Genomic DNA, 15,987 nt, shown 5'->3' with positions numbered 1-15,987 from the left:
CAAACTGGTTTGAGCCTATTTCCAACCCCACGTGACTGTGAAGGTGGCAAAAGATATATAGACAGTTCCGTAGATCTAATCTAACACTTCTCTTGCTACTTCTGTTAGAACTTAGAAAACTTGAAATGATGCGTCACGTAATGCTGATATTAAAACCCCAATCATGTACCAAATGAATGGATTGTTTGCAAACCAGGTCCTCCTAGTTTTAAATTCGGCCCGCTCTATTAGTAGACAAGCAGAAATGAAGGTTTCAAATATGTTATCTTAATTATTATATATATATATATAATATAGTTATTTCGTATTTATTATATCAATATAATGTATATATATTTTAATTATAAGTTTAAGATATAATCTGGATGCTTAGTTTAAGTTATATAATTAAAAATTAGAAGAGGCCTCAAGCCCTCACTAAAGCACTTAAACGGACCAGTCGTGAACGACAAACCTGAGTCGAGCTCGAATACAAAACGAGCCTTAGCTTGAGTTAGTCCAACTCGGCTCGCTTTCGCCCACCTCTATTGATGATAACTCCGACCGAAAGATTTGTGCGTGTTCCTCCGATTCCCCCCTGGAAGAAGGCAGGAAGGAAACCCTAGGCCGACGCCTCAGCGTTCTTTTCCATTCAAATACCCATCAAAACGTAGGAGAAATCGAAGAAATCTTTTTTATTTTTTATTTTTTGGCTCGCAATCTATTCGGTGGTTCGATTTCGTTTTTCTTTACCTTTTTTCCCCATATCTTCTTTTATGCACGTATATATGTAGTTTCAAAGAAGCGTTCGATTTTTCGGTTCCTTTTAAGTTTATTTTTTTTTTCTACGGTAAATTGGTTAGTACAAGTTAATTTTCTTCTACTCCTTCGCCTACATTAGGGTTTCACGAGTTATTCTTTCCTCTATTGATGAGTTTTTCCCTTTTTTTTTGGTAATAAAAATTGTAATTGTTCTCAGGCTTATCTCGAATCATGATTTAATTCCAGGTATTTATGTTGATTTTTGCTTGTGCGCAAACACTTCTTGTCGGACACTAAGAGGGAAAAAATTAACAGAGGAGATTCCGATATAAGATGGTAAGTCAATATTGCTGCAGTTCTTTCTCTCTTCTAGCCATTTGTTAATGTTCAAGTGCGATAGCTCAAGTTATTGTTTTGTGGTAAAAGGACGTCTCTTATCCCGCCAAGTCATTGTTATAGAGAAAGGATGGTGTATTGATTCTTGCTCATATCAATGAGTGTATTGATTCTACAATATGGAACATGATGGAAACGTATAATTGTTTTTGTTTCCTTTTTCGTGATTTTTTTTTTGGGTTCCCTGATACTTCATGGTTTAAGTAGTCTTGGTAAGTTTATAGTCTCCATCCTGTGTTAAATTATGGGAGTAGATTCTCTTAGTTGTATTAGAAAAAAGGATGTACTCAGAGATCTTCTGCACATTCTGTGAGGTAAATTCCATGTGTCTTTTCATTGAGTTCATTCTAGTATCAGTATTAACTGAACTGGCTAGTCCCTGATGAGCCACCATTCTGATCTAATTTAGTATTAATACATCTTGAAAATTTTCAAGGGAGCTTCATTTCTTCATTAATTTATGGTTAATACAAAGCCTCTTAACATGTATTTGCAGTTCACTGGGAAGAATCTTGTTTGTTTATGAGAGCATGAGTGTCTTAGTAATCTTTTGCTACAACCTTATACATTGAATTCATTTGCAAACTCCAGATTAAGTAGGTTTTGGGGATTTTGCATGTTCCTTAAGTTACAATATATAGCCTGTACTTGAAAATGTAATTGGTGTTACATTAAATGGGTTTCATGCGCTTTATTAACATGTTGGGATAGTGATTCCAAAGATACTGCACAATGCAATTTGCACTTTGATCCATGGCCATCTCATCATGTCAAATACTTAATCGGTATAGGCAGTGTCATTTTGGTCATGACACTTTAGAATTTGTTAAGAAAAAGAAAACAACTTTATCAGATATGAAAATTTGCTAGAAACTTACCCTGACAAAGGGTTGAGAAAGGGGGAAAGTTAATACATGAGGTTGCTCCGGAAAGGCAACAGTGATTTCGAGTTTCCCAATTTCCACATGTTATGAATTCTGAAATGCCAGTGAATGGTGTGAATATCATAGAGCATGTCTTTCCATTGGAATAAGTATTGAGAGGTAGGATGCTTATGATACGGACATCATCTAATTCCTTTACGGAGTGTCACCCTTGTAAAGCTGCCGTAAACTTGACTCTGGACATGGAGTTGGCCTTGAGTTGATCTTCCTTTATTTTTATAGAAACATGGGGGTAAGCATAGTAGATGTCGTGAGTCATGAAGATTTAAATTCTCAACATACAAAGAGCCGTGATGCTTGTTAAATAGATTGTGAGAAGGATTACAATTGAATTGTTGAGATCCTTGCTAAAAGTTACTTTGGTTCCTAGTGGAGGTGGTGGTTTCCTGGTTGTCTCCACTCTGGTTGGATCCCCTTTTTTAGAAAAAATAAATTAAAATCATAATTTTGTTGCCTAATGACTGCAAGTGGTATTGAAGCGAGCCTCATATGTTTTATCTTTGGTTGGTGGTGAGATGTTGATACGAATGGTTAGATCCAAGATTCGTTGAATCGATATTGGAATCTGTACTAATCGGCGGGCGGGTCAGTACGATATCGATTCAGTATCGTATTGACACACAATATGCTTAGGCGTGCCGGTTCGGAATCGGCACACCTTTTTTTTGAGCTTTTCAAGTTTAATTAATTGGTAATCAATTTTTTCAACCTTTTCAATAATTTTAAGTGTAATTTGATATTTTTTTAATATTTTTTTGATGTTTTTTTTGATGTTTCTATGATTTCAAGTTAACCTAAATTATGCGTTTTGTTGTTTTAAAATGATACAAAATATAAAATGATTAGTAAGATGTTGCATATTATAAGAAACAACATGAAATATCCTAAAATCAACTCGTAAGGTAAAAAAATATAAAATAATATACATATATTTAAAGTATAACATATATGTCAATATCTAAAATCTCGTCGAGTGGCGATGCCTCTCGTAGATATTTGGATCATCAACATTGTCAGAAGACACATCAGCCCATCCCTCTAACTAAGCGATACAGTTTTGTATGTTTATTTTATAAGGAACGCGCTCTGGGTTATAAGCACTCTCGGATCTCTTGCTGAAGCTCTGACTCTGAAAGGTATCTTCTGACTGATAAAACGGGCCCATTCGAATAAGCTGATAGCAAAATTCAACTTGTAAGATGCTCCGAATTGCGTAGAATAGTAGCCACCGGAAGATGATGCCTCAGACGCACCATGTCTATATCTGTATCCGTATGGATCATAGGTTGCATGTGACTGCAGGTAATAGGATCCAATATACGACTTGAAACGTGATACGTCTAGATTTTATTCCACGTGCGAGGTCATCTGTAGCTGCATCGTATTATTTTGAATGATCTCGAAGAGTCTGTCTCCTATATGCAGTCGTATCCTCGCAGGCTCTACTAGATTGTGTACCGTGGTTCCTATTTTGTGTAAAATGTGTTAATTGGGACTCACTGTTGAATCGAAAACTACTCTGCGGCTGTGTCTCATAAACGGTCTCATTTTTTCCACTTTCTCTTCGGTCAACAAATCCATGACCACCAGAACTGCTGCTCTCAGTCTCTAAATTTGAGTGAACTGGCTCCTTCTCTACACTCTCCGTGGGAGCTGCAGGTGCTTCTTGTTTTTCTTTTTTGGTGTGCTGAGCAGCTGCTTGCTTACCCTTTGTCTCTCTTTGTCTGCTTACTCTTCGTGTCCCTCTTTGTCTGGCTATGTTGGGAAGATGGATATCGCCTTCTTGACCAAGTCGATTGGATAATGTAGTGGCCTCGTCTAAGCATCTTTCGATCATATCTTTGAGAGGATGTCTCGGACAAGGAGTCATGCGATGATCGGCTCTGAACCGTTGAGACGACCCGAGAAGTTTATAACAAAAGAAGGAAAGGGGGAGGCAGGCCGGTCCAAACTGGCCCGACTCGGTGCAAACCGGATGGTTCACATCAATTTCAAACAGAACCGGCTAGCTCGGGACCAGCCCCGAATTTAATAAGCGAACCGACCTGGTCCCCCACTGGGTTGGCTCGGTATGGGCCGAACCGGACGGTTTGGTCCGGTTCGGCCAACCTTGGTTAGACCCATGACAATTGTTTGGGTAGAATACTTTGTTCTTGATAGGCTAGTAGGCCAGGAGTGTGCAAAAGATGGTGAAATTGCATATAGCTTTTTTGGCCTATGCACGATCAACTTTTTTGCATCTTCTACTTTAAATCAGCCCCGGCTTCATGCTTATAGGATCGGTCACTAGAAAGTTTAATCTAATTCATCCCTTATTGGAATTGTTGCTTTTACTTGCTTAAGTTTCTTTAATGATCACACAACAATCTCAGGTAATATGTTGTTCTCATCAAAATGCTTTTGTCATCTATTCCAGTCAGGCCGAAAGGAGACCGTTTTAGATTTGGCAAAGTTTGTTGACAAGGGGGTCCAGGTCAAGCTAACTGGAGGGAGACAAGGTTTGTTGTCTATGTTTACTATGTATTCCTAACTTTCTTAATTATAAGTTGATTGGTTTTGACAGTTTGTCTTTTAAAAGAAATGTGGATAAAAAACTCAGTTATCAGGATTTCTAGTTATGCAAGCATCTTCAATTTACTGTTTTCAACTAGATTGCTTGTTAACTTTGATAGAAGTAAACCATAGTATGATAAATCTGCTTTTCAATGCTTGTGTTTCTTTCTTTCTGCCCTTCTTCTTTCTGTCTGCTCAGTTTACGGGAGAAGTCAATGCCAAAATCTACTTTAGGACTGATGAAATTATTTGGTGACCACTTGCAAAAGTGTGGTCTTTCACTAGCCTCTGTCCCCTCTTATTTTAACACTGGTGGTGTTGGTTGCCTTCTTCTGTGGTTGCCTTATGCTAATGAACTATTTACAATCCTTCTACCACTTCACATGTTTTTCACATCCCTGTTCATCCATCCTTGATTCCTCTTTTTTTTTAGAGGTGCCTGTGTCACTTTTTCATGTGCTGCTTTTTACATCTTCCTCAAGGAAGGACATTGCACATCTTGGTCTTTTGATTCTGAACTCCTTTTTAAATGACATCAATAGAAGGCATGCCATAATATTTCAAGTTTCCTTGAAATCATCCATTTTGGTGTTCCATAGGGTAATAAGTTGGTGTTTTCTGGTCTTGTTAAGAGAGATTATTCTAAGGTGAATGCTGATGATGGGCATTAGAAGTGAACCTTGGAAGAGATCTATTTAAGTGGATTCCCTGAGACCTGTCTGGTATTCTCAAGTTAATCTCTGATAATGGCTACCAGAATATGGTCCTTGTGGAATTTGTGGAGTTGTTCGTGATCACCTTGGTGAGATAATTATTACAGTGATAGTAAACAGATGAACATCAGATGATCAGATGAACGTGGCACATGTTCCTTGCTTCCAGAAGGTTGAAAACCTTTTGAAAACTTTAAGTTTCATGGGAGGAAAATTCTGATATTGGCTTCCTTAGAAGGAAAGTTCAGATTTTATATGACCAGCAGACGTGTCGAGTGAACTTAATTCTGTCATAGTTGAATTAGCAAGAAGAAGCAACTCTTAAGAGCAATCATACACATTCTTCTGCCCTAGTATTTTTTTATGGGTCTGATTGACTTGTTTCCTTTCTGGGTTGCTGTACCTTTTGTCAATGTAATTTGTTCCTGGTTGTTAAGTTCCTACAGCACCTATGGCATATATCCTGGATTATAAAAGAGTTGCTCATCTTTTCTCTCATTGTATTCAAAGTTATCTTCCTAATATGACTTAATAATTTGATCTCGATAGATCCTTGATAAACTTTATTGTGAATAATTCATGAATTCTTGCAGATGTTTTTCAGATTATTTTGATTGTCTTATTATGTTGCTGGATCTGTTCATTGATTGGGATGATATCAGTACTAACATGGACTCTCTTCTTTATTTTATTTTATTTAAATTTTATTAAATTTTTACCAAGCTTTTGTTTTAAAAAATAGATTGAATATGAATCATAACTGCTGCCTCTTGTAGATTTCGTTTTCTATAATGTAAACTTAGCATTCTTGTTCAAATCAATTTTTTGCTGGTTTTTAAATCTCTTTATTTAGCATCTCCTTCAGCTAATTTTAGTTTAGTGCTTTCTCTCTCATCTGCTTTGCTTAACCTTCATGTTTAGCTGCACTTTCATCTGAAGCTTGTTAGCTTAAAGTATTTCTTGATGCTAGAGTTCTTACGTTATATTATATAGTAGTAGACACTTTGATTTCAGGACTTTGGTGAGAACTAATGGTTGAAAAGGATCAGAAAGCATCATAATACGAGCTGTCTGACCATTTGAATGTCTTATTGCAGTAACAGGAACTTTGAAAGGATACGATCAGCTGCTAAACTTGGTTCTTGATGAAGCAATAGAGTTCCTTAGAGGTATTTGATTTTTTGAGGGATGTGTCCATCAAAAGGCATCTTAGAGTTGCGCATTACCTTTTTTCATTCCTTAAATTTTTTCAGTAACTATATCACTAGGTTGTCTCAATGGGTTTTGATGGCAGCTGCAATTTTTCTTTTGAACCCTTGTTACTCCTCCTATGACTTGGGAGTACCAGGGAGTAGTGAACCTAAAGAAGCATACAAGTTATGGAGTTGAGAAATCCCCATTCTGTTTATGTTTTTTGGCATGTTGCTGGTGATTGTTACTTGACGTCATATTCTTGTTTCTTAAATTGTAAGTTCGTACATGTGTCATGGGTAATGATCCCTAGAATGACGAGTTTCATTTTCCCTACTGTGTTGACAGCTGTACTCCATAGTTAGGTCAGCTGCAGTGTTTTCCCAGTGTTACCAAATTAACTATAGAAAAAAAAAGCCTGCTGTAATTACCTTCAAGTCATTGTTTTCTTTTCAGTATAGATTTTTAAGATCCTAACTTTCCCCATTACTATTATTTTTCTTGTTACTTGGTAGAATTTCCTCAAGTTTCTTCTATAATTTTGGTTCCATTAACTCTGGATAAGAAACATGTTTTACCCTCCATCCCTGAACATTTTTTCTGAGTTACTCTTGGGTAAATATATCTTGGAAAGTTCAATGCTTAAGTGTAGTATTGAAAGTGGTGATCTTATTCATGCCAACCATTCTATCGTTGCAGATCCTGATGACCCACTGAAAACAACGGACCAAACCAGACGACTTGGCCTAATAGTATGCTCTTTTCCCTCTATTGTCTTTTGTGACTTCATTACTTCTTCCCTGGTTTTGTCTTTTTGTTTTAAAAATGTGACGTGACCATGTGGGGCATCTAAGAAGTATGTCCCTTTGGTGACTCAATGTCTCTGTAATTGGCCTAATAGTATGCTCTTTGCCCCCTATTGTCTTTTGTGACTTCATTACTTCTTCCCTGGTTTTATCTTTTTGTTTCTATGTCAAAAATGTGACGTGACCATGTGGGGCATCTAAGAAGTATGTCCCTTTGATGACTCAATGTCTCTGTAAATACCTACTTGTGTTGAGTTTGAGAGGTTACTAAAAATCATTTACACTCAAAATTGTTAGATTTCAAGATCTTTTTGTCCTATCTATAATTTTGATTCCTCTTAGTGGAAGAAAAAAATGATGCTTTTTGATGATGCTCTGTTTAAAGTACCACGTTATCCTCTTTCAGGTTTGTAGGGGAACTGCGGTAATGCTTGTATCGCCAACTGATGGAACTGATGAGATTGCTAACCCCTTTCTTCAGCCAGAGGGGGCCTAAGCGGTTTGCTCAGCTATTCTTCCTTGAACTAACCGCCATGTAATCATATATTATTTCAACAGTGTGCTTGCTTGTGTTGGTTTTGCTATGCTAGGAAAGCTGGGTGAGAATTTTATTCAATATCCACACCTTTCATTGTCTTGGAATGTCATAGGGAGGATAATGCTAAAGCTTGGATGAACATTTCCTTTTGGTATTTCTTTTCTGTTGCTCTCTGTGCTTGATGTTTCAAAATATGAGAAACCACTTAAAATCATTTTCCTCTATTGTATGCTGATAAGTTATCATGGTTAAAGTTAGATTTAGATTTGAGAACTCGTTTTGTTCGCAAAAAAAGAAGGAATAAAAGTATGGTCAACGAAAAAACAAAAAAAAATATTTCTTGTTTGGTTAGAGTTTTTAAAGAAGAAATTAGAAAGTGAAATTTTATGGAAATAAAATTTTCATGTTTGGAAAAGAAAAATTCATTAGAGTTATGAAAAAGCTACTTTTTTACCGATTAAAAATTAGAGTCGTTTTTTTTTTCTTTTCTAAAAATATTTTTAAGCCATCAAACTTTATGGATAATATTTTTTTTTATTAACGGTATAATAGATATTTTATATATTTTTTTTAGGAAAGTAAATGTTCAATCAAACATAAGTACTTCTTGAAAGTGCCATTTTTTAATGATCAAGTGAAGAATTTTTTTTTCCGCGAACCAAATTTTAAGAAGATGCCGCATTGGTGCAAGAGTTTAACAATGTTGAGCTAACATCAAATAAGTGATGGCTATCCAAACATGTTATCGGTAATCCATGTTCTCAAATTGGGAGACATATATTCATCAATACAGCTCGAAATATTTTGTAGTCGTTGTGGAGATATTGTTGCTTCTGTGCCGTAAGAATCACCAAATATCTAGTTTCAGGGCCAGTGGGACAATTTTTTGGCTGGTTGTTGTCACATCACGTCGCACAATAATCCTTAAGGTGAACTATTGGGAGCGACTGTAGATTACCTGAGAATATGACTGCCTTGAATGGAATGCCAACAGAGGACTTGGGGGGGGGGTGGGTTCAATTTATTAAAGGAATCTGATGCTGAAGCTCAATTGAATTGCATGTGGGGATGTTTTATGCTTCCTCCTCTACGCATGGATTGATATACTTGACAAGATGAGGACTTGGCAAGAAAAAACGACTGTGATGGGGTGGTTGGATACGCAATTCAGTGTCAAGAGAGAGTTTTCTTAATCCTCATTCCAGTTCCAGGAGAGGCATTTCAGATGATTGATATTTCAGCCAAGGATAGCACCCGGGTCCTTAACATTTCTTCGCGTTACAAAGGTAAGTCCTGTTGTGGGTCTTGACGCAATGTCTGTGAGTCTTATCATATTCATGACAAGGAGGAAAGTATTGAGACTATCAGTCGATCATGATGATTTAAAGTTTTGGTGTTTTCTTGTGGGAGATGTTGACAGGCGATGAGTAACATTTCGTTCTAAAGCATCATCACTGTATCTGTGGTCCTCTTCAGTGGAGCTGCTTCGCAAGATAAACCGAGAAAGAAGGGGGGTGGTGGGGCCTCACAGGCCAAACAAAGGAAGGCAAAAACTTCCAAAAACCAGGTCTTTGGTACAATGGGGGTTGGGGCAGTTTGGTGTTTTGCTGCCTCGAGTGGGATACGAGGGCCTCACATCACCCTCTTCCCCACCCACGTAACGGATGCAAGAGAACAAAAAGAAGGGGGTGCAAGGGCACTTTTATCTCTTTTGGACCCTAGTGGGTGTGGGACACCAAACGGGATGAGTTCGCCAGGTGATTTATCGGAGGTTCTGCCATCTTCGAAGGGTGCTGTGCCCTCAAAATGGTTAATTTTATTTTTTCTTCTTTACTCAGCTGATCAATTTGTGGCACTCTGTGACAGATCTCTGTTGTCCATCTGCCTGCTCTATTCCGTGTTCTCTTTGAGTGACTTGCCGTCAAATGATTAAAATTTATTATTTTTTTAATTATTTTTTTTGCTGAAAATAATTTTTTTTTTATAATTCGAGTACGAATACAACTAATAAAATTAAAAAATAACAAGTTTTCAAGTGCTCTCGGTAGCTCCCCCCTCCAGCTCCTAAGATGCCTCCTAGAGATGAAGAGGGGCACCCCTTTTTGGTCCATTAGCCATCCCGATTATTCACAACGAGACTTCTTTATGTTCCCTATGAGCATCTTCAACTTTTATTTTTGTAATTGGAAATGGCTCGGTTGCACCACAGCCTTACCATCTTGACAACGTTCGATGTACTTTGTTCTGCAAGAAATTTGCAGTTATTCTTTTGAATTCGCTGTGACACATTTGTATCTTGTCAGCGGTCAACTGCGTTTAAATTTGTAACTCCATTACTCGTGGAAGCCAAACTAAACTCTGCTTGAGATAGCGAGAGAGCAAGCCTGCGATAGCGAGAGAGCAAGCCTTCAACTTGAGATAGCGAGAGAGCAAGCCCGTGTCCTTCAACTTGAGATAGCGAGAGAGCAAGCCTGCGGGCTCCCTAATCATCAATCAAGCTTCACGAGGTGGTAGGAATCTTGTCAGAGAAACTCCTGTAAGTGATATTCCACAGCTTTGATAAAATATAACTGGTGTCACAGAAAGGTAATCTACAATGCTATTCTCTCTACTCTTTAACCTGCAAAACTAAAGGCAGGTTAACTATGCAATATTTCATTGTATAATGAACCACCATCTCCCAGATTAAGTGTATTTTTTAATGAGGATCTTTTCCATATACCTCCTTTGATTATGTGTATACAGCTACATATGATCTCGTCCGCCACAAACAAATGTTTGAAAAGTGGCTGATGAAGTATAAGAGTAAGATTTGCTCTCTAGATTTCAAAGTCGAGAATGAGGGATGAGATGGCAACAGATCCCTGCAATTATCAAGAAATAATAAACATTTGTCGAAAGAAATGGAGGAGTATTACAAACAACATGCTTGGATCCGGTAGAAGGCAAACGTGTCTTCCAAACGTGCGCACAGCAAACGTGTCTTCCAAATTTTTTTTGAAATACCCACTAAAAGTTATTCCTAATTACAACCAGCGTCCCCCACTGATGAAACCCGGCTCCGCACGGCACGGCCCCTCTTCCATTATGTACAACCCCAATACCGAGAGAAGGTCCACCGTTTTATTTTAAAAAGGAAGGTTAAAAAAGAACAGGTAGACACCTAACGGTAACCGTCAGAATTCCGCCAGCGACACTGACGACGAGAACGGCGACGGCGCCGCCGGCGAGGTCTGCTTCTGCCGGATCCGCTTGAAGTAGTCCTGGATGTCGAAGCACCTGACGGCAGCGGCGGTCTCGTCAGAGAAAGGCGCGAGCACCTCCTCCTCCAGGTCCTCTAGTGGCGGGAGGAAGGGGGGGCGGTTGACGTCGGCGAGAAGATCCCACTGGACTCCCTGGAAGAACGCGTGGGCCTTGACCTCCTCCGCCCCGCCGGCGTACCCGAGTCGCCGGGTGGGGTCTTTGGCTAGGAGACGCGAGATGAGGTCGATGAGGTCGGTGCGCTGCCGTCCGGCGAACTCCGGCTGGCGGGTGAGGACGTTTCGGAAGGTCTCCTTCCGGTTGCGGCCGCGGAAGGGGGTTCTGCCGTAGGCCATCTCGTAGGTGAGGATGCCGAGCGCCCACCAATCGACGGCGAACTCGTGGCCGTCGCCGCGGACGACCTCGGGGGAGACGTACTCCTCGGTGCCGACGAATGAGTGGGAGCGCTCGCACGCGGCGCTGGCGACAGGGCCGGAGATGCTGGGGCGGCGGCGGCTGACGGGGGAGACGCGGGCGGACTTGGCCTTTCTGAGCTGCTGCTGGAGGTGGACGCTGATGTCGGGGGAACCGCCGCCGGAGCTGGCGTGGCCACCGAACAAGATCCGGGTGAGGTTGCGGCGTCGGCGGTGGTTGTTAGGTGGCGAAGGGAGGGAGGTGGGATTGATATAAGGGACATTGAAGGCGGGGGAGGAGAAGGGGGAAGGGAGGGGTTTGGGGGCGAGGTGGCGGGAAAGGTCGAAGTCGGTGAGGGTGACGTGGCCGGAGGCCTGGAGGAGGACGTTCTCGGGCTTGAGGTCGCGGTAGACGATGCTGAGGGAGTGGAGGTGGGCGAGGGCGGAGACGATCTCGGAGAGGTAGAAGCGGATGGCGGCGGGGGAGAAGATGCGGTCGGAGAGAGAGTAGCGGAGGGCGTTGAGGTCGCCGCCGGGGCAGAAGGGGACGGCCCAGGCCAACAAATCCGGGGTCTCCAAGGAACCCAACAGCGAGGGGAGGAAAGGGTGGGGGGCCAGGCGGGAGAGGACGGAGAGCTCCCAGCGGGCGCGGCGGTCGGCGTCGGGCTTGGCGGTGGGGGAGTGCTTCTCCACCACCTTGAGGGCGAACACCGGCGGCCGTGAAGGGTGGGCCGACGGGTCGATGACCAGGAACACGGTGCCCATCGCCCCCCTCCCCAGGACCCGAACCGCACTCAGCTTGTCCAGGTCCAGCTCCATATCACATTAATGTGATCAATCTCGTTCAATTCCTCTTATATTGTACCTGAGTGTATTTATAGTTGTGTCTCCGGGGAGGAGGAGCTTGAGGTTTCTCGAGAGAGAGAGAGGTGTCCTTCCCGGGAGAAGGAATTTAGGAGGGAGACCAGGTGGAGGGGGAGGGAGAAAAATATGACGATTTGGCTTTGGTGGAGTGACTTATATATATATATATATTATTCTTTTCAGGATTTATCTTTTTCTCTGTGTCTTAAAAATAATTAAGAGTTGATCATTTGTTTACGTAGTCTAGCATTCACTGTTTAATTATTTAGCCTCCTCTTGCTTTTATTAGCAGGAACTCTTGCTTTATTTAGGTGGAATCCAAGGTCTCAGGGGGAAGTTACGGTAAATACTTACCTGGGTGATTTATTTTTTTGGCACGTGAGAAAGGTTGAGGGCGAAATGTTTGGCCTACGAAAGTGAGAATGGAAACTTTAACTTTATAAAAGGGAAATTGGGTTCAACTGTTCAAGTCGGAACGGAATGAATTGGGTAGGCGTGTTCCATGCTTGACTCGGAGGAGGGACGGTAAAGATAAAGTTAAATAAAACGAGTTGAATGTGCTGGATTAGATAAAAGTTTTTTTTTTTTTTTAAGAAGGAAGATTTATGAAGAGTTATATATATCTACATCTGGTTCTGAATGGATTTTACCATTTCCTACATCCATCTCAAATGTGCTGTGGGTCGGATAAAACCCGTACATTAGAGTCGGGTCGGATTAAATATCCGATGGATTGGAGTAAATTATCCTATGTAGGTTTGAGTGTTACTTGCTAAAATAAAAAAAGTAACATATAACTAGCTTGAGCAAATATTTTTGTTTAAAGATATAGATCATCACAAAAATGATGAGTTTTTTGGATTGCGACATCATCTAATTTTTGTGGAATAGAGAAAATATATGGCCCCACGAGGCAAGGGAACATCGAGAAGTTTGAAATCAAATGATTTAGAAAAGCGAAAAAAAAAAATATTGGTTCAAGTTTGCATGCTAAATTAAAAGCAAGCAAACAACAATCAAGCTTGGTCATCTCCTGTGATCTCCAAACCAAATCCAACAGAAAAGAGCGACCAGGCTCGACACCAATGCCCTACAATAGAGTTATAAAATCCTTTCAAGTAGGTGGTCTAATGTTTATTTTATGGTGGCGGCAATGCCCATATGTATTTAATATATTTGCCCACTTGTTTAATGCTTCATAATATTTTTAGGATTAGTCAATAACTAAAGGGATTAGAGCTAGAAGAGAGGTAGGATCGGCACGTGTGGGGACGAATTTGGTACATATAAATTTGGGATGGTTAGGTTGGATGGGCCGGGTGGGACAAAATAAGATAAGAAGCTCGGTCCCCATGCGTGCCCGTCTCTTCAGCTTGTTCCTCAGCGGGGGCCAAACAAATCTCTCTAGATAGAGATAGAATCCATAAAGCTTCTTGATTGGAATCATTGCAGCCTTAAGTGAATGTGTCCTTGGTCGATCGATTTGGCTTTCACCTTTTCACATGTAATGCGAATCCAAGCCGAACCTGCAAGCACTAGTAGGGAACGAGAGAATGCAATTCTATGAAAAAATAGAGAATAAACTACAAGAATGGTTGATAATAGATGATAAAGGAATGATTAGATGATGCTCACTAATTAAAGTATTTCCTCAAGGATGGTGATTATCCCACGAGGTTCGGATGTCTATTTCCACGAGGTATTCCTTGAGGATCATAGCTTGAAATACAAGACAAAAGCATGGCTTGTATGATTGTTTCAGAAAGGAATTTGAAAGAACTTAACTAATGTAATCTGACCCTGAAAGAACAAGATGTAAGGTGGTTTTTTAGTGACATTATTTGGTTTTACCTAAGATCAAACCTAAACTATTGGAAATCAAATCGACCGACTTCAAGTTACTCGAAAAAAGACCTTTGTCGATGTTGTTTTGTTAAAATCCTCTAAACCCTAAAATGCTTGATGTACCGGCATCGAAATAATAAGTTGACTTCTATCCTATGATTAACAGCCTATGAACAAAATCAGCATGACCCAGACAAGTCATAGGTCTTCACTTAGGTTTTCTTTTGTTTTTGTTTTTTCATTTAGCAATCATTCTTAATTCATGTTTGCTAAATAGGTGATCAGCCCACACTCACTGCACGCACTGCTTGGCTTCTTCTGAACCTTTGGCACTTGCAAAAGTCATCTGCACGCCTCGTCTCATAAACTAGTGTTAATGGAGTCAATTTGCTTGATTCGGATACAACATATGAATCAAGCCAGGCCTCGACAAGATCTAGGTGTAATTTATCAAACTTGAAGCTCAAAATATCCCCATGACACCCGGTTACAGGTTCAAAGGTGTCCTATTTTATTAGTGGCTACGGTTTTAAATTTCACTCTAATGGTGGAAAGGTACCAAGAAACACCATCTCTAATGTTAAAGTCATTTTAAAGCAGTAGACATCTGGCATCTGTAACTCACTACGAGACATAGTGAGCTCAACTTTGCTTAAATCGATTGTTATCTATTATTTAAATTCAACATTGCAAGTCACTTTAAGCTGGTGACCTTTTCTAATGGTTTTATAATTGCCCCCTTGATTTCAGGCTGAAATTGGGTGATCTCCTGTTAATTTATCATTCTTTTTATCTTTTCTATTCCTCTTTTGTCTTGTTTCTTCTTTTCTCGAACCTTAGGAATTGATGTATGATCATCTGAACAAAGGCTAAATGGGTCCATTTCTTGAATTGTTAGAACTATTTGGAGACTACCTCTGTGGTGTGACAACTGACCCATAGCCACAGCATAAAACTGATGCATCCTACATTGGGCAATATAAGGATTCTATGTATATTATAAAGTAGTTGTGTTCTTCCTCATTCCACCCCTTTTTGAGCCAATGGAGTTATGGTTTTGGATTTGTATGATAGATGAACTAGATTTCCTACTTAAGGGGATTAATATTAAAAAAGCAGGAGGCCTGAAGTAAGTTAATTAGAAGCTTAATGTCAGATTATACAGTAAAGAGGAAGTAAATGAAGATGCCAGGTCTCCCAAATCAAATAGCTAGGTTTATATATCTACCTCAACTGATCTCAACCACCAACCAAAGAAATTTATAGTGACTACTAAATAGATTCACAGATGTGCGTGCAGAATTATAGGAATAAATTCTTATAAATGATGGAAGCAAACCATTGCTTCTGACATAAGCTTAGTGTTAAGTGGGGTGGCCATGCAATCCTTGGAGGTTACAGTACTTGTAAAGCAATTGCCCGATCATAATGGAGAAATAAAATTACAGGACAGATAATAAAGCAAAAATTAAGTAGTAAGTTAGTTTATAGTTTAGCAGTTCTTTCTTGAGCTAATGGGACTGAATTCTTGAGCTTTTAGGAATAATCAAATTGACCCTCGACTTAAAACTATTATTTGCATTCTTCATACGTATCCAACCAACAATAAACTAAGAAAACCCCTTTTTTTTTTGTTGTTCAAAACGACTAAACTAGGTAAAACTTTCGAGAAGAAAGCCAGCCGACCGGTCTTCAATTAAATGATTAAAGGTTTCACAATAGATAAGTTTTATGAAAGCTTGA

The 15,987-nt window shown here is 39.9% G+C and overlaps 1 protein-coding gene and 1 pseudogene across 2 annotated transcripts; one reads left to right on the top strand and one right to left on the bottom strand.

Annotated features, from left to right (window-relative positions):
* The first annotated feature begins 493 nt into the window (after positions 1 to 493).
* Positions 494 to 8,036, top strand: LOC103711374 (sm-like protein LSM7). The gene is made up of 6 exons (XM_008797488.6): positions 494 to 649; positions 988 to 1,077; positions 4,498 to 4,579; positions 6,445 to 6,516; positions 7,238 to 7,290; positions 7,751 to 8,036. The coding sequence occupies exons 2-6, from the start codon at positions 1,075 to 1,077 to the stop codon at positions 7,838 to 7,840; spliced, it is 300 nt and encodes a 99-aa protein (XP_008795710.1). The 5' UTR covers positions 494 to 649; positions 988 to 1,074; the 3' UTR covers positions 7,841 to 8,036.
* Positions 8,037 to 10,574: 2,538 nt separating this feature from the next.
* On the bottom strand, positions 10,575 to 12,535 carry LOC103711375 (serine/threonine-protein kinase UCN pseudogene; annotated as a pseudogene). Its single transcript, XR_015971299.2, has one exon. The product of XR_015971299.2 is annotated as a serine/threonine-protein kinase UCN pseudogene (transcript).
* Positions 12,536 to 15,987: the final 3,452 nt, after the last annotated feature.

This window comes from Phoenix dactylifera, chromosome 11 (assembly GCF_051530095.1).
Source record: "Phoenix dactylifera cultivar Ajwa chromosome 11, Ajwa_hap1_PhDact_Kaust_v1.1, whole genome shotgun sequence".
Lineage (NCBI taxonomy): Eukaryota > Viridiplantae > Streptophyta > Magnoliopsida > Arecales > Arecaceae > Phoenix > Phoenix dactylifera.
Note: the sequence above shows the minus strand (reverse complement) of the source record. Positions and strands in the feature narration are given on the sequence as shown.

Excerpts from the sequence above, each read along its gene's own strand:
- LOC103711374 (XM_008797488.6), top strand. Across the intron at positions 4,580-6,444 it reads GCTAACTGGAGGGAGACAAG|TAACAGGAACTTTGAAAGGA; the intron begins GTTTGTTGTCTA and ends GTCTTATTGCAG. Across the intron at positions 6,517-7,237 it reads AGCAATAGAGTTCCTTAGAG|ATCCTGATGACCCACTGAAA; the intron begins GTATTTGATTTT and ends CTATCGTTGCAG.